Genomic DNA, 23379 nt, shown 5'->3' on the forward strand with positions numbered 1-23379 from the left:
CTAGCCTAGAAAAAGCCAATCAACAGGCACCAGTAATTCAGTTGAGATCAGACCTTTATTTTTCACACCAGTACTGAAGATCTTGGACCTCCAAAGCAGACCGCTCCTCTGACAAGTGACCGTGTCTGGGGGCAGTAAGAGTGAGGGTGAGGCAGGCAGAGGGGTTGAGGAAGGGGGCCCTGCTTCGTCCCTGGGAAGCGGAAGGTAGAAGGCCCTAGTGAGAAGCCACCATATCCAGATGCAGGGAGGGGTAATGAGGAAGGAGGTAGAGGATGGAGGTTGGCTGATCCCAGATTGGAGGTCTCGCTTCAGGATTGCTCCCAGCTCCAGCATGTCCACGTAGAACATTAAGCACCCACACTTTTTCTGCGGCTGCTCCAAACCCACTGCCACAGCTCTGTGTCTGTGTGGGAGAGCAGTGTCCATGCAGGACACGGTCAGCTTTAGAGAAAATGGCACCCTTGCTGAATCTATATTTTGGCACCATTTGAGTTTAACAGTAGCATGGGGCACAGGCATCAGGTGCCTGCCAGGCTGCATAGGGAGAAGTTTGAGCCCAGGATCTCCCCTCACCATACGCACCTGGCCACCTAACAGGAGGGGAGGGTGTGCACAGCTACTGCCTGTGCCCACTGGCTCTGTAGGGGTGAGCCCTGCTGCCTGCAGCTCCCAGAAAGGCTGGCAGCTCAGGACAGCACCCGCCCAGCTGGCCAGAGGCTCCAGCCCAGCTTCCACTCACCTGTGCTGTGGCAGCCCAGGCCCACCAGCTTGTGGCACCCCAATGCCCTAGGCAGTTGCCCACTTAGCCCACCCGTAAGGCCAGCCCTAGTGCAGGATGACAGGAGAAGGCGACTGCTGTCTGGCACCAGCTCAGGCTGCTCACCTACTCCATGCTAACAGGCCCTGGATTTTAATGTAAAATGTTTCTAGTGAGGTTCAGCCTGGGGTAAAATGACACAAACTCCATGGATTAATCCACCATATGCTGAGCACAGCCCTGAACAGAATGAGACGACATGAGCCCTGTCCATCCCTGCAAATCTCAGCCTCAGGTTCAGATGACAGTGGTCCCTGTGGAGACCTTGGTCCTTTCTGAGCCAGCACCACACTGCAGTCAAGTGCAGGTACCACTGGCCATGCCTCTGCACAGCATCAGATAATGCCTTCTCCTGGCACCCAGGAGTTCCCCTCCTCCATCCAAAGTTATCCCCCCTCTCAAAAGGAGCAAGAAAATGAGGCTCCCTCTTACCACAATAGGCAGGAAGAGGGGATTGGATGCCAGGGGAATGTTTTGGGGAGAAGCCTCCTCTGGGAGGGATGGAAACCTCCACTCTCAGCAGCACCCAACAACAGTTTCATGACAGGCAGAAAGGAAAGATTCAGCCCTGGTTTCTTCAGTAAAATCCAGAAACCATCACCTCCTCCCTGAATACTTATTGGCTCCTGGTGGCTCTGCAGTGCCACATCTATCAATCAGGTGTTTCTGCAGCTCCTGGGTAATTAACCAGTCTCAAGCCTCAGTACTTTTTTCAGCATCCCTCACTGGCTGGGAGCCGCCTCCCTCTCTCGATTCTTGTTAGTTCCCATCTTCCTCTTCCAGAGAGTTTCAAAATCCAAGTGTGAAACTGCAATTCAGCAACACACAACTGAGTGCCTTGGCTTCAAAGGGGGATCCACTTCTTCCCCAGGAGCTGGCCCATGTACACCCCACCATCCCTCTCCTTCCCTGCCCAGTTCCACACCATCCACCCACTGACAACATATGCCTCTGCCATTCATCTCCCTGCCCTGTTCAGTCCCAAAGGCAGTCCAGCTAGCAGGCCTCCCATGCTGATGGAAATAGGTCTGCCGCTCTCAGTCTCACCTTTTCCAGGCTGGTGCGATGTCCCACACTGACTAGTGTCATCCCCAGCTGAGCGCAAGTGCGGTATAGCTCATTCTCCACCTCCTCTGTCAGAGCACTCGTGGCTTCATCCAACACTAAGAGTAAAGCAGAAAGCCCCATCAACGTGGCATCATCCAAGGACTGCAACCAGTCAGGCTAGCCAGCCAGCCTGGCCAATCCCTGCTCTCTAGCCTGCTTTTCCCTATAGGTGTGGATTCTGGACTGAGCAGCTGTTGAGACCCTTGCTCACATGCTGCATGGAGCTGTCAAGGCTGAAACCTCCATGGAGGGACTCTTAGGCAAAGTACAAAAGGTACCAGAGAAGCAGGGCAGGGACCTTTGTTCACCGCTGGTCTGAGCTCCCAAAGCTACTATCTGCTGAAGGGGAAACCTGGTCTTCCCAACAGGACTCCTACTCCAGCCAAAAGAATGCAGCTCATGTCGTGTACCCCCTCCAGCACAGTCAGATGTCAGTGAGTATCACCGGGGTTTGTCTTTCCCTAAGAAACCTTCAAACACCTTATAATCTGGAGAAGTCTCCCCTATGAGAAAGCTCGAGGGCTGGAGACATTGGGGAAGGTAGAACCCCAGCCCCATTCACTCCACAAACTGGACCTCAATTCTGTGGCAATGTTTCTGAATTCAGTTACACGCAGGTGGGCAGACTGGAAATTCTGCAGTCATTTCACTGAAATTAAAAATGAAGGGGTTTAATGAATACTACATTCCTGGAGTCCCTGGGGTATTTTACAGACTCCGCAATTTTCAGTTTTCAATATGCCAAAGATTTCTGTACAGGTGGCCAGGGTTGTGAGGAAACAAGCTGCAGGTGTTGGTGGCAGGGGATCGTGCTGGAAGCACTTCCACTCTCGATTCACTTTAGCAGAAACATCCAGCTCAATAATCAACAAGGTTGCCAGGTACATTTGGATCTTTAGGTTTCAGAATCAACATCCCAAGGTGATGAATGGGACAGATTATAGAAATGCAGGGCTCAAGTCGTCAATTAGTCCAGCTCCCTGCACTGAAGCAGGACCAAGTCAACCTAGATAACCCAGACAGGTGTTTGTCTAATCTCTTTTTAAAAACCTCCAGTGACGGGGATTCCACAACGTCCCTTGGTAACCTGCTCCAGTGCTTAATAAGCCTTATAGTTAGTTTTTCCTGATACCAACATAAATCTCCCTTGCTACAGGTTAAGTCCATTACTTCTTGTCCTACCTTCAGTGGACATGGAGAAAACTGATCACTATCCTCTCAATAACAACCCTTAACATATTTGAAGATTTATCAGGTTCCCCCCTTCACTCTTTTTTCCTCAAGACTAAACATGCCCAGTTTTTTTTAACCTTTCCTTGTAAGTCAGGTTGTCTAAACTGTTTATCATTTTTGTTGCTGTCCTCTGGACTCTCTCCAATTTGTTCACATTTTTCTTCAAGTGTTGTGCCGAGAACTGGTCACAATATTCCAGCTGAGGCCATGCCAGCGCAGAGTAGAGTAGAAAAAATACCTCCCATGGTTTAGATATGATACTCCTGTTAATGCACCCAGAATGGAATTTGTCTTCTCAAATGCATCACATTATTGGTTCATATTCAATTTATGATTTATTATAGGCCCCAGATCCTTTGCTGCTGAGCCATTTATTCTCCATTTTGTAGCTGTGCACTTGATTTTTCCCTTCTAAGCACAATACTCCCTCCCAGAGCTACCGTTTCAGGCTTCCTGCTGATACACAGACAACACCGCACTAGTTCTGAGCATGTCATGTTTTCAAGTTTATCTTCACAACCATTAGAGCGAGAAACAAACAAAAGTTTAGATTCCAGAGCACAATTCCACGCCAAAGGCTGGGTTGTGTGGCACTGCTGAACACCAGGGCCCCCGTTATAACAGTCACTAGCCGAGGAAGAGGAGCCTCTATGAGCTCAACCTTTGAAAAGTAACTTCTGATGTTTTTCTATGAAATGTTGCATTAAGTGGGGTTACAAGCTTCCCCGACGGAGCTTTCAGGGAGCCTTGCTGAATACACACCCCCATGTAGAAAATTCCCTGGTAAACAACAACTGAGCTAAGGATGAGATCATTTTTCCCATTTGGTGTCTTTTCCCCCTCCCCAACTTAATACCACTCAATCCCTACACTCGACCTCCCCTTGGAATACAGATCACAGATACACTCCCCCTGCCAAAACGCTACATGCTCATTGCCAACAGCTACTGTAAATAATTCATGCACAAGCCTCTCCCTGGAGGGGAAGTGATCTAGTGGCGAGCCCAGTCACAACCTTCTTCCCAACATCTCTCTCACTGTAGGCCAGAACCTGATGGAGGCAAAAAAGCTCAATACTGTAACTCAGCTCTACGTGTACTTTGTCCACGGTACACACTGAACAAAACATTCACTCACAATTTACCTCCTGTACTACACACAGACACAAAATAATGGACTTTCCGTGCAGATTTGTAAGATTGCAAAGTCAAGCACTCAAAAGCCAGGATTAAGGTTGCCCGTGTAACCCGCACTAGAGGGTGTTGTGAAACCACTTTACCAGTGGATTTCACAGATCTTTGCTGACACCAGAGTCTTGGGTTCCACTGCAGGTTCTGGAAGGAACACGATCTAGAGGGCACAGCCTCTTCTGCCCTTTCCCTATTGACCCCTTCTGCCTTGTCCCCTCCAACCTGTCCCGTTCCTGCCTCTTACCCACCCCGGGCTCCTCATCCCACTGAGAGGACAGGAGAGACAGGCTCCCTGCTCTCAGTTCTACTGCCCAGTTCTCTCACAGCCTACAGCAGCAATTGTAGGGAAAGTCTGACTCAGCCCTGGGCTACGGCATGTCCAATGCAGATCGACTCTTCTGCCAACCTAGCTCTGAAGCTCTAGCAAGTCTTTAATGAGCAGGTGCAAGCTGCAATTTTTTGAAAGGCTTATAACTTGACTAAATTTGGGCAGATTTTCCTGGAGGATGGCAAAAGGCATATTCCTGACACAAAGGCCATCTCCCTGCCAAACTTCAAGGCCTTGCTCCAAAGTGTGGCCCTGGAGGCCCAGGGCAGCTGGACCGTGGAATCCCATTCCCTAGAAGTGCCTGGAAAGCATGCCAGAGACTGTGGCTGGAGCCTACCCAGACTCAGGTGAGCTTATAAGTACACAGATCCAGCACATGGGTCCAGACACAGCAGCCTTGTGAGCATCCAGAAGGGGAAGCCCAGCCAGGCCTGTGACACTGAGCAGACACCCAGCGTAGAAGATTTCAGCCTGAATGGTTAATGTTTGGCAAAAGTTATAAACAACTGAAAACAAGGTCTTGTAATGGCAAGTATCAAGCAATCTTAACCATGGATGATACTTTCAGCCCCTTTAAGAGGGAGAGCTCACACGCTACAACCTGTGTAGGAGCCCCAGGGAAAGTGTGTGTTTTCAGTCCATCCTTCATGAGACACCGTCTCACGGCAATTCATACTCTCCTTTGGTCACTTTGCTCACAAGCAGCCTGGTGCCTTTTCCTGTTCTGCCCTTGAGCCAGGAACATGCTCAATGGCCCTGTGCACCATACAGCCTCGCTCACCTTCAAATGCCTCTTCCTCACACACTTCTTCCCATTAGCCTGCAGTCCCCCTCCACCCATGGCACTGATCACAGATCTTAATATATTAAAGTTGTGGGAAAGAATTAGAGACGCCAACACAGGAGAGCATCTCTTGTGCTCTGCCTCAGTGGGATCCCTGGTTCTCCCTCACCTTTGTTCAGCCTCTTCTGCACAGTTTAGTCTAACAGACAAAAGCTCCCTAGGGCAGATATTTGCCACTTTCTTGGTCCAGCAGGCATCCTGAACTATGGGACTGTAAAATATGTTCACTGGGACAGATGCACACTTCATCTAGCAGCTGGAGGGTACACATAGGAAGTCATGACTGATGGCAAAGAGATCTGGATGGTTCCTGGCAAAGGAAAGGGGGTTTTCTAAACAGTCTCTCTGCCGGTTTACCCTTCCAGCTGCACAGAGACCTGCTCTTCTCCAGCCTGCCGTCACTCACCTGCATATCTGGGTTGGAGGTAGAAGAGCCTTGCAAATGAGAGTCTCTGCATCTCCCCTGGGGACAGGATGTCATACCTGCAGCAGAGACAAGAATCAGAACGAGGGGCAATTAGCACCAACTTGCTGATGAACCAAACCCTCTGGCAATCAGTAACACCAGAGAACCATGTGAGCCACCTTCACTGTCTGCATCACAGAGCAGTGGGCTCAGAGCAGTCTCCTGCAGAGGCACTCAGCCCCCCACGTTCACATGGGGCCAGCAACTTTCCAGGCTTGGCACCCAGAGCTGTCAGATTTAGAGTTTAGGGGTCGCTCTGCAATTCCAGGGATCTCAGATTGCCTTGGGAGCAGATGTGCCTATGTACAACTATCAGACTCAGATGCTGGGGGCAGAGATGCAGGAATAGACTCTCAATGCTAAAATGCCATCTTTGTTCCCAAATACCATTCCCTTACCCCAGTGTGGCTGTATGCAGAGGATATTTCCCTGGGAAGTCAGGTCAGCTCTGTGTGACTGCTCCGCACTCACTTCCACTAACCAGGAGATCTACACAAACCCAGCCTCAGACACTGCACCAGCCTTACCAGTTCCAGTCCACCTGCTGGTCCAGACCCCCTGTGCGTGCCAACAAATCAGACTGCAAACGACACAGGAGAGAGACTAATGAAAATGTGAGCATGTCCCCAGCTCTGACCAGCAGCCTCCCATGGCAGATACAGCTCTGAATAGAATCTCTCCCTTAGTCCCTAGTGCTGTCCTCAAAAACCCCTTTCCATCCTTCTCACAAATGTGCCTCCTGATATCACCTTCCCATGACAACCCTTCTCTCAACCCCGTGTCACTCCTGCCCTTCATATGTTCCCACCTCCTCACCGGTGTCGCACCTTCCACGGCAATACTCCTCCTCTGCTGAGCCTAGTGGGAGGGTTCTGTCCAGGTTATAGAGAACACCCTGCACATGACACCCAGCACTGTGCTGCCCTGCCGGGAGACGGAGGACAGCACAGTGCCTCCAGTGATAGCACAGGCCCATTATGCTGTTGTCAGCTCTCTCAGCAACTCACCAGCCCAGCCAGCTCCAGGAATTGCAGGATCCTCTCATCATCTGCAGACCCTAGAACACAGAAAGCATCATCAACATGTTCAGACAACGACACCGCTAAGGCAACACCTTCGTGGGATCACCAAGGATGGGCCAACAGGGGCCCAAATCTCCCATTGCTTCCCATGAGAGTTTCTGGTTGCTTATCTTTTAATAAAGTCATTTAAAGTTTAACTTTTATCCGTCTGAATCACCAAAGAGCTGCAGATTTCACACTCCACCCTTCGGGCCAAGACTAATCCTCAAGTGGCTCCTACAGGCCCACCACATGCAGGGGAGGTTAAACACCAACATCCAGGAGCAGCACCATGAACAGAACAGACTTGCCATTCTAGGCAGCAGGGTTTCAGAGCTGTATCTAGAGCCTGGGTCAGTGGAAAACAAGGGAGGAGAAACAGCCTGAACACAGAGCCCAAGGGTTCAGTAGTTCTGACTGTGCCCAACTGCCACAGAAACGTGCCTTAAGCAAGACTGCCTAAAAGCTCTAACCCTCATATTGCAAGCCGGGAAATCCCTGGGGTCAAAACACAGGCATCTGCAAATGGGGAGTTCTGGGAGGGGAACAAGAAGTACCAGCAAATGAACGGACAATATCAGAGCTAAAACGAGCCAGCCAGTTGGAATCTAAAATGGACACATGAGCTGATGTGGAAGCTGAGCAGAAGGGCCATGTACATACCAAGTGACTCTCTGAAGTGAAGTAAGCCTTTGCCACCTTGACATCAGCCAACTACAATGCACTCTACATGTGGCTACGCCTCCAGCCTAACTGGAAGAAGAATGTAGTCACCAGCTTATTGGGCATTACTTCACTCAGATAACATTACACTGGAGCTCTGCAGTCTGCACTGGCTTCCAACCAGACTCCAGTCTGGTTATAACTGACAGAATCCTACAAGACTTGACTCCTGGCTACAACGGTCACAGGGGTGTGCTTGGGGGAGGGGAGAAGAGATACCACCCACAGCACGGCCTGACTCTGGAACACACTTCCTATGGGTCTGACAGAACCAGGATTCATTTGCCTTCAGGACATAATGCAAAAGCCAGCTATTTTCTCAGGTTCTTTGTGAGGGGGTAGGTTTATTTAGAATAAGCTCCCTAGGCAGGCTCTATACTCCGTGAAGCAGACATAAAACACAATAAAAGTTACAAGGAATGACTGTCCAACCCACCATGGTACAGCATAAATACCCACCATCCAACAGGAGGATAACATAACAAATCCAGGAGCAGGAACATCCAGTCATGGGTTGTGTGACAAAGAGCTGTTACATTGGACAAGTAGCCCTGTGGTCTGGGTAAACTTTGGATGGGCAGTTTGCGGAGCACTTTTTTGTAAGCTTTGTTTTTGTAAAAACACACACACACACACACACACGATCTGCTGGGAAAGGTGCTTTCAGAAATCTAACAAAATATCTATTATTTACCATGACAACAAGACATAATTTGGTTCTGAAGGGGGCTGGTGATGAAATATTTTGGGTAACATTACAAAGAACAATGCAGTGTCATAAGCAACTACTACAGCACTGAGAGAGAGAAAATCCACAGCACCCGAGTACTTGAATCCACTGATCTTGTTCTCATCGGGGAGTCCCACTCCTAAGATACCCTTCATGGACCTACTTCCTACTGATCAGAAGGTGCAGACTCAGTGTGTGACTAATTCAGAATCTGGGGGAATTGAGAAGTGTAGTAAGGGTGATTTGAGTACTTCCGCTCCACACACATGTATGGAGATCAGCAGGGAACCCTAGAAGATTCCATACATAAGTAGCAATGAACAATGATGCCGAGCACAAGAGACAAGCAACGGCCAATGTGGCTTCACAAAGGGCTGTTCACAAGAGCGAATCCTCCTCCCGGAAGTATATGGAGAGCATGGAACTGAACTACAGACACAGATAAGGCTTTCAAGGAAACACTAAGGGCAGCAAAAGCAGAATGAATTAGTGCTGCTAATGTATGGACCGGCAGGGAGGTGGCTGGGCTAGAAAAAAAAAAATGTGCCAGTGGGGTGTACAGGACAGGTGCAGCCAGTGACCATTTAGTAGCTGCTTTGTTTAATTTCCACTCACCTGAAACTGGATAAATCTTCTTCAGAGGATAAATCACCTGGTTGAACAAACCAAACACAGACCCTTGTCAGAGGAAGCTGGACATGGAGTTCATCACAGCCACACGCTGTGCCCAGAACTCAGACACGAGGAGATGGGCTGTCACCAGTCGTCCCTCCTATGAGCCTTTATGCAGCCCACAATTTCCTAGCACTGGAGTTGCTTGTCCTGTCTCATCTGAGTATAACTAGGGACTGGGACTGTCACGCTTTGTGCAGCCAGCCTGTGGGACCCCTGCACCAAACTGACTCACCTGCTCTCGCAGGGTTCCATCTGTGAAGAAAGGTCTCTGTGGCAGGAACACCACCCCATGGGGGCCAAAGCAGGTCAGCATGTGGATGTTCCCTGCATAGATCCAAGAGAGAGAGTCACACCAATTCACAAGCTCACCTTCTAGCCCTTTCCCGGTGCACAGGCCTGCATTAGTGAGATGCAAGCACTAGATAATGATCACACTTCCACGTATCAAAGGTCAGGTGCTCAGCAGAGTGCACTGATGAGAAGTTCACACCACAGCATACGGGAAACGGGACAGCTCAAATGCACCACTGACAGCACTCACACTCACAAGTGCTAGAGGCCCCAACTTCCCACAAGTGGTGCAAGTTTCACCCACCAGCCTCCCTGGGGCAGCACCAGCTCCTGCCCTCCGTTTAGTGGGATGAGGTTTTGGAGAAGTCACCATCCTTACCCCATGTACTCTCCCAGAGGCCACCAAGGACCCTCAGGAGTGATGTCTTCCCTGTGCCAGTGTTCCCCACAATCAGCAGATTATTCCCTTGGGAAATCCGTAGATCCAGGTCCTTGATGAGCAGCTTGTCCGAGGATGGAGCCGAGAGAGAGACTCGCTCCAGGAGGAAGGCTGTATCCCCCTGCACAGTCTGCTCTCCAGGACCACTGGAGCACAGAAACCAAGGCAGAGAGAGAAGAAAAGAGCGAAGGGTAAGTGACTGAGCCTTGAGGTGGTGAGGAGCAGATGCCTTTCAAATGACTTATGCCTCCCCTAATGTCATAGTTAGGGCCTAGATATCATGGCGACTGGTGCCTACTGACAAACTCAACAGATTCCAGCCTTCGGAGCTAGAAAGCACCAGTTACTGGGGTACCAAAGTGTCATTTATACCAGCTATGCCATGAGGAGCTGCACTCTGAGCTCAGCTAGCAACAATCCTGATGCATGAGGCAAATCCATCCATCTCCTCAGCAACCTGCTCTGGCCCAGGAACGCAGCAGGAAGGAATCCGGAAGCACAGAGGCAGCAGAAATGGCAGGAATAGAAGTCACTTTGCTGGCCAGAGGCATCTGACAGTTAGAGGCCAAGGCCAGGATTTTCAGACTTTGGGGCTTGCAGTCCTCATCCGTGAAAGGCAGGCCACTTTGATTCAGGCCTGCTTTAGACTTCTAGGTTTGGAAAGGCTGACCCATGACCCTGAACATGCCGTCAGGTCCCCACCCCTCCAAGTACTGGTACTAATCCCACAAATGGAAGGAACACATTCAAAAGCATATAAACACCCCCAAATGCAGGGGCTGTCCATGTCCGACAGGATGTGATGACCTGGGACAATAGCAAGAAGGAAAATGCTGAAGGAGAGCCCCATAGTGAGGAACTGCAGGAAGCCTGAAATTGGCCAAAGCCCTGGAGAACACATTTATCAGGAACAATTCAACTGGTTGCTGGGGTCGGAGCAGACTAGATAGAGCTTCTCTCTCTCCAGAGACTTATTTACTATTTTCACTATGGTCATGCCCTGAAATCGTAGTTGGGATCAGGACCCCACTGTACTGGGTGCTACATGTACATGCATGCACATGAAGACATGCTCCCTGTCCCAAACAGCTTATAAACTAATTTGAAACAAGATGCAACAGGTAAGCGTGACAGTTGGTGGGGAGAGGAGGCAGCTAGTAACAGATCACATGACTACGAATACATTGGCAGACTCAACTTGCTGGCCTCAAAGGGCTTTTTCACAAACACTCGGCTACCAACACCTGCCTCTTATTGAGCTGGTTCATTTCCAAGGCTACAGATTCCTTGATTTTCCTGTGATATGAACATACTTCCCTGCCTCAGGGAGATTTTAGGGACATGCCCAATGGTTGTTTAATCTGTGCCTATTCCTCAGTCATACCGGATGCAGACCTCTGCCCCTCCTTATAGCACCCCTGTGGGAATTCAAGGGAGAAGGACCCGAGGCTGCAGCATTTGGAGGAAACCCCATTTTACCATCCCAGAGGCACATCCAAAATGCCTGATGAACATGAGAGTTTTTTCCACAGCCTGGAAACCCAGCTGCAGACAGTAAGTTACCATCCCAAGCTCAGGCTGACCGCAGATACTCACTTGTCAAAGTCCCAGTTGGTTTTGGCTTCTGATTCACAATCACGGTGTTTCCTGGAGAGAGACAGCAGCGTCTCCTGCAGCTCCCCAATTCTGTAAGACAGAGTGGGTAGCAAGAGGGACAGACATGACTCTGCAGCCCTCTCCCCATATTCCAGCTCCTGTCCTCACTGGGCTTCTTAACAGACTGTATTTAATGCAATGTGCTCAGTGCTGTACAGGACATAGAGCAAGTCCTATCCTACAGAGCTGCCAGGCTGAACCACCAACATGACATCCACTACTGGGGGAATGGAAAGAGGTTAAAAAAGAGTTCTTTTTTGTTTTTTAATTACCCAGAGTTCCTAAGCAGTGGACATGATGGGGAGCTTTAGGAGGGATGCTGGGAAGGAGATGCAGCCAGTTCAGTGCCTTCCATTGCAAGCTACTCACTGGACTAGAAAGCACATGGACACTAGCGGGCTGTGACTAAGACATATTTTAAAGGAAGAGCTACCCTTCCATTCAGCTTCTCGCCTCCTCAGTGGCCTCTGCTGGCAAGGGGATTCCAGTCATAGGCAATCAGCACCCAGCCTCTGGAGAGAAGTGCTCCCTGACAACCTCAGTTCCAAATGGGCCCACAGCAGTGACCTTTGAGTGCAAGTTCTCTGGGGCAAGGGCAGTCTTGCACTAGATGTATGGACGGACCATGCCTAGCACATCTGGGTTTGGGTCTGTGGATGCTATCTTCATACTAAGAATGACACCTCCTACAAGCTAACCCCACATTAGCAATCACCCCTTTCCAAGGAGCCCTGCCTAGGGTACAAGCTTCCCCACTTCTCCCAGAGCTGCAGACTGAGACATTCCCAGAAGCCTTGCACTCGGGCACCAAGAAAGTTCCCTCTCCTGGAGACAGAATTAAGGGAGGGCAACTCTCACCTGTGTGCGTAGCCAGCCACGTCAGACAAGGTGGCAGAGAGATCGATGAGTTGGCTGAAGCAGCTGACGAGGTAAATGGAGACAAAGGCATTCTGTCGGAAAAATCACATGAGAAGAGTTAGCATAGAGACGGGGCTGCAGCACCCAGAGCTGAGGCGGCTGTGCCTGCCCTCTCAGCCAGCAAGCTAGTGGCAATAGGATACCATATTCTCAGCTAGGGGCAGCCATCACAGTTGGGCACGTGCAGCCACTCAGACTCTAGGAGAGTGGTGACCCAAAGAGGGACAAACGACAGAGAAAGCAGCACCGGACAAGAGACTTAACAGGGCTCACCTGCACCAGCCTGTAGACTGACCCAGGGGAGATCCCTCCCAATGTCTGCCAGGAGCTGCCCTTTCTCACTCCCTGCAGCCACTGAGCAAACTGCCTCCCATAAGGCCATCCCTGAAGGGAACACGATCAGCCCATTGCAAACCCAAAAACTGGCCGGGGGCCTGGTGGTAGGACTCGGCGAGGAGAGGGCACCAGGACTCATTCCCCACAGGAATCCCCACTGCCCTGAACACTCCCTAGAGCCCTGGACATGTGCCTCACACTGATGCCGTAGGCATCTCAGAGTGTAGGGAGCTCCTCTCAGTACTCCAACGGTTAAAACCTCTAACAGCTTTAAGCAAAAGAGGAACAATCAGAAGAACCACCAGGAATTCTGAACAAACAGGCTGCAGCTGGTTGGTTAGCACATCCATGAGTCCTGCCAAGCTGCGCTGCGACTCCTGCCAGCACTGGGGTCAGTGTCCTCTTTCTGGTGTCACACTGACCACTTCCTCCCCACCCTGCACTGGAAGTGGTCTGCTACCCTCAGATGCATGTCTCTGCTACACAGCCTGGAATGCAAACCTGGCTGCTTTTAGATCTGCATTACCAGTCTCAGATGGTTTTTGTTCAGCTGGGAACCAGTCAGATTTGGAGGTCCCTCCCTAGGGGCCTAGTGAGGCAACAAAAGCAGGAGAGAGATCAGCCTTCTAGACAGAGCAGTTCCATGCAGACGGGCTTTTGGAGCCAAGAATATGGTTTCAGTCAGCAGAAGCAGTGGGCTTGGCAGTGCTACATGGGCCCAGCCCTGCTCCAATGCCTCATGCTGTCTCATCAGTATGTAACCTTTCATTTAAAACAGGAGGGCCTGATCCTGCAAATGCCTGTGTGTGTGATTAGCATTCCATATGTGAGTGCAGCGAGTCAATCACACACCTAAGACTTTGCAGGCACAGAACCTATGTTTCTAGCCCTTATGTTGGCAAAGAATGTCCTGAATGTGACCCAGTGAAGTCAGCCATCCCTACCAAGGGGCTGTCACGCCCTCAACCTCCATCACCGTGTCTCGCAGCACACTCCTCGCTCTGCTCTCAATACCAGATACCCCTTCTGCTGGAGCCCAGCCCTGCACAGCACATCGCTCTCTTTGGACTTAACACCAGACCCTCAGGATTGGGTCAGCCTGTGTGCTACGTCACATCCCCTGGCCTAGTGTCCTGCAGAGTGCAAGGGGAAGAAACGCAGCATATGGAAAACGTTCCTCTGGGAGATGGTGCTGAACTCACCTTGCTGACCAGAGCGCTCAGCTGTGCTGGATCCAGGTCCCCATAGAAACCACTAAAGATGGGAACAGCAATCACCACGTAACTCAGAATGCTGCCCAGATAGTCAAAGGTGTTGATCCCAACTGGATATAAACACATTGGCAGGAGTTAATGAGCAGGGAGCACCCTCTGTCCCAGGCAAACCCAAGTCCAATTTCTGAGACCAAACAGAACTAGTCTCCCCCACCCATTCACACACCTCACACTGCACCTCGGGTGCCAAGGCAAAAGACAGCAAAAGACCCACATCGCAGAGATGAAACCTGTTGGCATGAAGCTCTCCCAGCTAGGGCACCAAAGTGGAGAAAAAGCCATCCAGATACCACCACCCACGTAGCTAGAATACCTTAGATAGGGCAAAATCCACCCAGCCTACTTGTTTCCAAATGCCAGAGCCCCCGCTGCCTCTGAGAAACGTGGGGAAGCAAAGTGGCCAGCCAAGCCAGGACGCAGGAAGGAATATCCAGGGGATCTGGCTGGGGCAGGAAGCCTACATCACTGACCTTCCTAAGGAACACAGGAAAGGCAGAAACGCTCAAGTGTTCAGAATTCCCACATACGCTACTCCACTGTTTGCAAAGCTTGAGATTCTACCCTGAAGGCAAGACACTCACTTGCCCTCGATCCTAAGTACTAAGGGACTGGCTCAGGCAGGGCTGGAATCAGGATCACAGTCAAGATTTCTGGGCAGCACCAGGGCAAGAGGGACATGCTTTACACAGACATGGTCTCAGAGCAGCTCCCGTTCATTCCCACCAACTCTTCTCCCTTCCAAGAGCCCAGTTTCCCAGACGCTCTTAGTGTGGATGACTGAAATCCCAAGTGCTGCTGCCACCTGTTCTCCTCAGAGTCTGGATTCTGGCAGAACCGGTTTCCTGATTTGGTCCTCTGGCTTTGCCAGTGTCCCCCACAAGGCATCAGTGTGACACCTAATGTCATTCTCTCCTGGGCTCTCCTCTAGGAAGGCAATGTCCCCACAACAAATCTTGAGGTGCCAGTACACCAATAGGTATGGCCTTCTGATGCCAGGAGCAGTGGAGGAGTTGCCAGCACTCCTATATGTCCCTGGAGATGCACTCCCCAGGTCTGATTACCCTGATGAATGTGCCACATGCCCCTGCAAATCAAGGAAATTCTTCACTTACTGTAGAGCCACAGTTCTTTGCCCATCAGCTCCCTCTGTGTCTGCAGGAGGCTCTGCAACCGGCGGTTAGTTCTCATGTGCTCTACCTGCCCAGCTCTGCAAAAGAAGACAATAGCATGCCATGGATCTACCAAAGCCATCACATACTGGGTGCACTGCAGAGATGAAAGCATTGCAGGACTATTGTAACTATCTGGAGCACGCCCATCACTATAGTATCTGGGCAATGTTATTGTGGTGGCCAGGCACTCAATACCCAGGTGCCTGGTGAATGTGCCTCTGAGGAGCTTCATGGCTGAGGCAGGTGGCCCCGAGAAAGAATCTGCCAGAGCACCTTGGTATTTCTATTAGACATGGAGGCCAAAAAAGAAGCACGTGATGACCGCAAGGCCCAATACCGGACTAGGGTGCCCGTGGTGCTACTTCATGCACCTTAACAGCCTTCTGGAATGGATGGACAAAACACTGCAGTGTTCCTGGAGCCTGAGGAGGTGTCGTCTAGCCACCAAGATACCCAGGCCTTACCTTGGCCACTGCTCTACAACTGTTACCATGCTGGAGCAGCAATGGACTGATTACTCGTCTCTTGCGGTTCACTTTGGCTCAGGTCTTCAACATCCTGAGAAGCCAAACCATGAAGTACTTTACACAGCTAACAAGTGTATTTGTGTCTGTTGCATTCATGTCCCTGGAGCTGTCTGACTAAGACTGGATTTCAAGCCTGGAAGGGGGCTCCTCTTCCACCCCAGCTTTAGTAGGTGCCGATATAGTCGCAGTCATTGCTGACTCTTAGATCCACACCACTCTAACTGCACACTCGGGGCCTAGCTCCTTGCACCAGAGAGGTTCATTTACACACCAAACCACCTGGGCTGAGGCCTGCAACAGCTACTTCCACTCATTCGTAATGTTTACAGCGACCTCAGGTGGTGAAAAGCAGAAAAAGATAAAATGTTTAGTCCTCAAACACAGGCTGTGTCAGCACTGGGCTAGGACCGATGGAGGGAGAACTACTAAAGGTGCTCAACCAGATCAGGCCAGTGAGCCACATACACAATGGAGACAGGGAGGGCTGGAGAATGGGGCAGCCCCTGTTGTCCCCCAGTGACAAGATCCCATAGTGATAGGGCTAGAAGGTGAGGGGAACATTGACCTTCATAGCCCACAGCCAGGCAGTCCACTCCAGACCTTATCAAGCTGGGGGCCCACAGGCATCAGGGTTCTAGCCAGCTGGATGCAACACCTTTAGTAATGATCTGGTTCAGGCAGGTAAAGAGCATATTGGTGACATTCACAAGAGGTACAATGCTGGGAGGCACTGCGAACACCATACAGCACTGGGCAGGTCCCACCTGGGAGGGCATGCTCAGTTCTGGGCACCTCAGTAGCAGCAAACATTGACAGGGTGGATGCAGTTCGGAGAAGAGCAACAAGGTGACCAGAGGGACTGAGCTAGGAGGAGAGAGAAAGAACTAAAATCTGTCTAGCTGGACTGACAACAAAGGGGAAACAGGAGTGAGTAGCGGGATCAGATTAGAAAAAGGGAACATTAGAACAGATCTCAGGAGAGGATCTTAACAGGATAGGATGAGGCCCTTGAACAGTCTTCCAGAGCAATAGAAGAGGCCCCAGTCCGATGCACCAGAAAATGGTCTGTAGGCCACAGGATAATCTTAAACTGGACCCTGAAGAAGGGGGAGAGGGGAAAGGGCTGTTCCTCTCCAACTCCTAGGGTCTTAATGCACCTGAGTTATTTGTTGACCACTGATGGCAGGGTGCTGTGCAGAATCCAAAGGAAGGCACTGTACCACAATTACAGGTCTAGGAAACTCTCCTACAGGCACTTTTTCTTAAAGGAACCATAGGACGCAGCACAGGCCCTGTACTTGGATCATAGCAGAGCAGCAAGTTAGAGACTTGGTACCAGACACGGGGGCAAGGACAAGGGCCCTTAAATAAACAGGACGGGACAAGGCAGTGCAAGCAACAGGATAGGTCCCTTCCCTTACTGTTCTTGAATGTGTGAACTGAGCAGGTACTCTAGGAGCTGGAAGGATCCATGAGAAAAAGCAGGCTGGTCCATCATTTACCTGTAGAAAGCAGCTGGCTCTGCATTTACACGAATCTGCATGTGCTTGAACCTGCACAACGCAAACCAAAACATGAGACACGATCACCCCACGGATTACACAATGAATACCCCTGCAACAGAAAAATCCATCCCTGCTCCTGCCATCATGCTGAGAGACCTGACAGATTCTTAGCCCAGGAATGGGCCTGAACATAGGGCCAGAGGCCTTGAGCAAGGTTCAGAAGGGCACTACACTGCCCTATACATAGGTACCATCAGAGCAGGTCAGTTTAGTGGTCTAGTTTGGTCTCCTCCCTTCTGCACCAATCACACTGGACCACTGGCATCCCACTTGCTGGGACAGTCCGGTATCCCATAGCTTGTTTACTAGCCCAGTATCTCTGATACACTGAATCAGATCAATGAGCCCATCTAATCCGGCATCCCCATGCTGCACCATATCACACCAATAGGCACATCTGCTCTGCTGTCCACACCTCTGACAATGATGGATGCTGGATGCTTCAGAGGAAGCTGTCAAACCCTTACAGTGCACCTGGTCATTGACCAATACCTTTCCAGTTTATGCACTGAAGCATAAGGAGAGATTTAGAAGACCTAAGGTGTGTGTGGGGATTTCAGGCACATCATGAAGGTAAGTGCATGTGCGTGGTGGGAGGAAGAGGAATGCCTCAAGTCTCAGCCACCATTCTTGGTGAACGTGGATCAAGATCCAACTTAACAGAAGCTCTGTGCTTCCTCTACTTCACAGCACCTCACTGCAATTAGCAGCAGCAGCAAAGGATCAGTGGAAAACACTGATGGCTGGACCAACGGAGACCCAGGGGCGCTGTCTCACCAGGTCACACTCTAGTGGCAGGGATGGGTGGGATGTAGCACGTTGATCCCAGATGGGTCTCTCTGAGGCTGGGTTCAGTGGGCTCAGAGGAGATGAGCAGGCTGACTTGCTTAGTCAGAGCAGGGGGGAGGAGATTAGCCACATATGGGTCAAACACTGAGTGGACTGGACTGGGGGCTGAGCAGGCTGGCATTAAGCAGAGCAATTCCAGAAAGGAAGTGTCAGTGACAGCAAGACTCCCACCACTCACCTGAAATCTCCCTCCAGCTTCTCCTGATGCACCAGTTTCGACACAATGGGACTCATCAGCACCTTGTTAACAACTGTCCCAATGACAAAATACCCAAAGATACTTACTGGGCCGAGCCAGCCGGTGCTAAAGGGGAAGATGGAGAGAGGTTAGCTAGCAAACCCAGGAACGGCCACACATCAGACTGAGAAGGTAGTCTCAGCAACACCCACTCCACTATTACACATGAACCCCAGTACACTGGGACTAGGAAATCTACCCACCCCGCACACAGTCAGAGTCATCCCCACCAAATCAGTGCCAGGAATCCCACACCGTGTGCTAATGCCAGGATTCAAATTCCCAGCCACTAAATTCTGAGAACCGTAGCACTCCCGGGAACGGTATGAAAGCAGCTCTGAGAGGTGAAGTACTCCAATGGGAAGGTGCAAAGATCCTACCTGTGAAAGCACTGATAAGTGTAGTAGCCCAGTGCAAAAGGAGAGATGATGAGTTTACTGGCCATGGAGCTTAGCTGTCTGCAGAACCTCTCCACATCCTGACTGATTCGCTGGTCTCTGCTCGACATAAAACAACACTGACTGTTAAAGCCAAGTATGAAAGCAAGAACAAATCAGAACAAGAGATAATAAGGCCCTGTCAGGATGCACCTAGCTCCTTCCTCCACCGCTACCACCCCACACCCTGGGGAGGGTTGTTCCATTGTCTATTCTCAGGGCTTTGTCCAATCTAGTTTTTGAGGAAGCAAGTAATGGGGCTTCCACCACTTCCCTTGCAAAACCGTTCCACAACCTGACAAGACTTATTAAAATGCCATTAATAACACCCAGAAACAATGTTCCTTCTTCCTTCTCCCTCCTTGGTGCTCACAACCCTGCCTCTACTTAGCCATCTCTTGGAGCCCCATGTGCACTACAAAACCACCAAGTCACTTCCAAACCTTTTAGTCTGATTACACACTTCATTTAACAACACAGTTAGGGGCCCTATCCACGCTGCCAAAGGCTGATCCTGCTGTAATCAGCTGCTTGACCGGATTGTGTTTAGGGTGTAGGCTGGCCCCTTATGCAAGCTACACATATTTTTCAAAACTTTCTCCTTAAATCAATCCCTCACTTTCACTGCCCTCCTTTGAACTCCTTCCAATTTGTCAATATCTGCCTGGGAAGGAGGTGCCCTGAACCAACACTTTACAGGAAGCACAGCTTCCCCAGAGTCAGGGAGAGACAGACTCTCCCTCCTTAACTCTGTGACATGTTCCCTCTGCAACCCCAAAATAGCACCAGCTTTTTGTTTTTATGCTGCCCCATCATACACTGATCTTAGTGCTGCTGCTGCTGTCCTCCCTCCTCACAAGTGTTTGTGACCATCTCTCATCCAGTTACATTTTAACTAGACTGGAAACCAGGGGCAGGAATGTTGTTTTTCCTTTGTCTGTTAAGCAACATTTATGGCTCCATATAAGTAATATTAATTCAGATACCCTGCTAGAACCCTGAGCTGTTTGGATGTGTTACCCTGATGGTGCCCATCTACTTATTCCCTGCAGCGCAGAGGGGAGCGAGAGAGAGAGAGAGAGAGAGAGAAAGAAAGAAAGGTAGTCCCCAGTTGGATTACAGGGTGTGAGCTAACAAGACACCACTTCACCATTACTGCTTAGCCTCTAACCTTCTGCCACAGGGGAAGATCCCTGAAGAAAACCCGTCAGACACATTTACGTCCTGGAGTATTTTCAATTATGAGCCATAGCAGAACACATTTGCTTGGGGGCAGGGAATGAAAAGTACTCCACAGCGATACAATAAAATCATTCTGCCACAGAATTTAGGACTTGCTGCCATACAATTTGGTCCCATGTTGCTGAGGAACCAAGGGGGTCCTGATTATATAGTGCACATCCCAAGGTTAAAAGCAAACATTTGACTAAAGGTACGTCTACACTGCACGATTATTTCGAATTAGCTTAAACCGATATTACAAAACAGATCTAATAAAATCGGTTTAGCGCGTCCACAGTGGGATCCCGAAATCGATTGTTTGCGTCCATGGTCCAAAGCTACCATCGATTTCAGGAGCGGTGCACTGTGGGTAGCTGTTCCTCAGCTATCCCATAGTTCCCACTTCCGTGTTGAGAGCACAGTGCCTGATGGGGCAGAAAACACTGCCCCGGGTGGTGCTGGGTACAGCCTCACCCCTCCCTTTGTGAAGGCAGCAGACAACCCTTTGGCGCCTTTTTCGCGGAGTGCATTGAGCAAACGCCATAGCACAGCAATCTTTCCCTTTTTTTTTTCACGTGGTGGTGGGGGGAAATAAACTGAGGAGCTGTTCCCTGAACCACGCCAGACACTGTGTTTGAACCTACAGACATTGGGAGCTCAGCCAAGAATGCAAATAATTTTCAGAGACTGCTGTGGACTGTGGGATAGCTGGAGTCCTCAGTACCCCCTCCCTCCCTTCATGAGCGTCCATTTGAGTCTCTGGCTTCCCGTTACGCTTGTCACACAGCGCTGTGTATCCTGGAGTTTTTTATTCAAACGCTTTGGCATTTCGTGTTCTGTAACGGAGCTGGATACAACAGATTTGTCTCCCCATACAGCGATCAGACCTAGTATCTCCCGTACGGTCTATGCTGGAGCTCTTTTTCGATTTCAAACTGCATCGCCAGCCGTGCTGATCAGAGCTCCACGCTGGGCAAGCAGGAAATGTAATTCAAAAGTTCGCGGGGCTTTTCCTGTTTACCTGCCCGCTGCATCCGAGTTCAGATTGCTGTCCAGAGCGGTCAGTGCTGCACTCTGGGATGCCGCCCGGAGGCCAATAACGTCGATTTCCGTCCACATGAACCCTAATCCGAGTTATCACTATCGAATTTAGCGCTACTCCTCTCGTTTGGGAGGAGTTCCGAAATCGATTTAAGGAGCCGTTTAACTCGATATTAATGACGACGTCGTGTGAACGGATACAGCGTTAAATCGGTATATCGGCCATTAAACCGATTTAAAGTCGCAGTGTAGACCTGGCCTAAGATAAGTCTGGTAAGGGGCCTCTCTGTTCCTTCCCTGGAACAGCTGGGTGTGCGCGAGTTTTTGGTTTTGATCCATGCTCTGCACTAGCTGCCTATCACACTAATGAGACATCCAGGTGTCTTGACCTTAGGCACTACTTTCTAAACCTGTTTCTGCATGTTTGGTCTCTAGTGCAAAGTTTTGTCAGCAACAAACATTTCTTGAGGTTGGCTGCAGCTCCAGTCATGGCTTGAGAATCATAGTTCAATGCCACTCCTGTATCTCCATCTCACACAGATGTGGTGCTAAATCACTTTTATTACAGAATGATCATGATCCTCTTAGTTGAGAGGACTAAATTACCTGAAGTCATCTCCATTAACAAGAGTTATGGTCCCCATTAAGCAATCATTTCCTGTAACTATCTCTGGGCTCAGCTCAATTCCCTGGGAGGTGTCACCAGTAAGAGAAGTGAATTGTACCACTAGTTATCCAAGTCTGAAGTACCCATTCCTCAGCCTGTAGGCAGGGCTGTGTATAATATCATTATGCAGCCATCTAACGTGCTACAGAACTGATTTCTCTTTTTCATTTTGCCACAAATATTTAGTTCAGAATCTGAACAAAAAAAAATGCATACAGCCCCTCTTCTCTCCGTGATACAAGCGCAACTAACACAGTGACTACACAAATTTATAGGCAGCCTGAAACAATAGCTCTATGAGGGGTGACAGCTAAATAGAGGGACCTCTCAAAAGCCTAAGGATGTCGATTCAAATGGCAACATTAGTTATTTAGCTGCTCATCATTTTATCAGGATCATCCAGCTAATATACCCCTCCTTTCCTTGCTTGTTGATGCAGTGGCAAATATTGCAGTGGGGTGTAATGGAGAAGCCAGCTGTCAAAGTTTGCTGGGATGAACTATGAGGAATTCAACTCTCCATCCACTACTCCCAAGTTCAAAGTCACCTCTGACTCGGCCCAAAAGGGGTTGGGAAAGAGAAGATATACCCCCCTTCTCGAGTTCTAAAGGCCTCTACTGCAAGAAACAAAGCCAACTCCCAAGCCTTTCCTGGGTGTCAAAAGCCCCGGCTGACCCCTGCCTGGTTGTCAAAGCCTTTTAGAAAAACACAATTCCAATTAAAAATTCTGGGTCGTTTAAAATCAAAACAAACAAAGATGCCTGTCCCAACTGGACTGGGGAGAGGGGAAGAGGGCGGAGGGGAACCAACTGTATGATTACAAAGTCCCTGCCACAGGATAACACCTTGCGCAGCACATGGGGTCTCGTTTATAACCCACACCACTGTGCTAATAACTAGTCTAATTATTTTAAGCCTCAAGTGGGCAGATTTTCCTTGCTCCATATTTGAGCCCTGTCAAAGAGGAAAGATTTACCCTGGGCAAAGCACCAGCCCAAAGGATGATCTCACATCTCTACCATGGAGAGGAGAGTCTTTAAGAGAGAAGCAAGGCCCTGAGGGAGGAAGCTGGCAGGTAAGACCTGGTAGCACAGAAGATGATCCACCAACAGAAACAACAACACTTTCTGCCAACCTTTAAGGCAGTGAAATCTTTTGGTAATGAAGAGAGTTCTCTACGAAAAAAAATAAATAAATAAAATTGGAGATATACCTATCCTATCAGGAACTGCCTTCGACCAGGCACAGAGACAGGGGCCCAGGCCACTCAGTGCTAGAGAAAAACCCACAGAGCAGAATCATACACACAGACAGCTCAAAACGGCTCCCTATCAAAGGCAGCCAGATACACAGACATGGCAGCTGTCATAAACAGATAGCTAAGGGTTAATGTTTCTTTCACCTGTAAAGGGTTAACAAAGGGAACCAAACACCTGATCAGAGAAACCAATCAGGAAACCGGATTTTTTAAAAGCTCAGGGAGGGAATGTTTGGGTCTGTGTCCCCTTTGTCTGCTCTCTCTGTTCTCTGGTCTGTCTCTCAACTATGAGAGGGATCTTTCTATCTTCAAGCTT

General features: G+C 49.8%; 1 protein-coding gene across 2 annotated transcripts in view; it reads right to left on the minus strand.

Annotated features, from left to right (window-relative positions):
- Nucleotides 1-36: 36 nt before the first annotated feature.
- The window catches only part of ABCD4 (ATP binding cassette subfamily D member 4), a 33302-nt gene continuing 9959 nt past the window's right edge, over nucleotides 37-23379 (minus strand). For both annotated transcript variants that reach the window (XM_032801893.2, XM_032801894.2), the window contains exons 5-19: nucleotides 18820-18936; nucleotides 18380-18505; nucleotides 17290-17340; nucleotides 15201-15295; nucleotides 14017-14138; nucleotides 12419-12510; nucleotides 11501-11590; nucleotides 9845-10050; nucleotides 9407-9498; nucleotides 9115-9151; nucleotides 6993-7042; nucleotides 6513-6565; nucleotides 5926-6002; nucleotides 1865-1980; nucleotides 37-1625 (exon numbers count right to left, since the gene is read on the minus strand). In XM_032801893.2, the coding sequence (XP_032657784.1) occupies nucleotides 1530-1625; nucleotides 1865-1980; nucleotides 5926-6002; nucleotides 6513-6565; nucleotides 6993-7042; nucleotides 9115-9151; nucleotides 9407-9498; nucleotides 9845-10050; nucleotides 11501-11590; nucleotides 12419-12510; nucleotides 14017-14138; nucleotides 15201-15295; nucleotides 17290-17340; nucleotides 18380-18505; nucleotides 18820-18936 (1420 nt within the window). In that variant the 3' untranslated portion in view covers nucleotides 37-1529. The remainder of the gene's footprint in view (nucleotides 1626-1864; nucleotides 1981-5925; nucleotides 6003-6512; nucleotides 6566-6992; nucleotides 7043-9114; nucleotides 9152-9406; nucleotides 9499-9844; nucleotides 10051-11500; nucleotides 11591-12418; nucleotides 12511-14016; nucleotides 14139-15200; nucleotides 15296-17289; nucleotides 17341-18379; nucleotides 18506-18819; nucleotides 18937-23379) is intronic.

Source organism: Chelonoidis abingdonii, chromosome 4 (genome assembly GCF_003597395.2).
Source record: "Chelonoidis abingdonii isolate Lonesome George chromosome 4, CheloAbing_2.0, whole genome shotgun sequence".
Classification (NCBI taxonomy): Eukaryota; Metazoa; Chordata; order Testudines; family Testudinidae; genus Chelonoidis; species Chelonoidis abingdonii.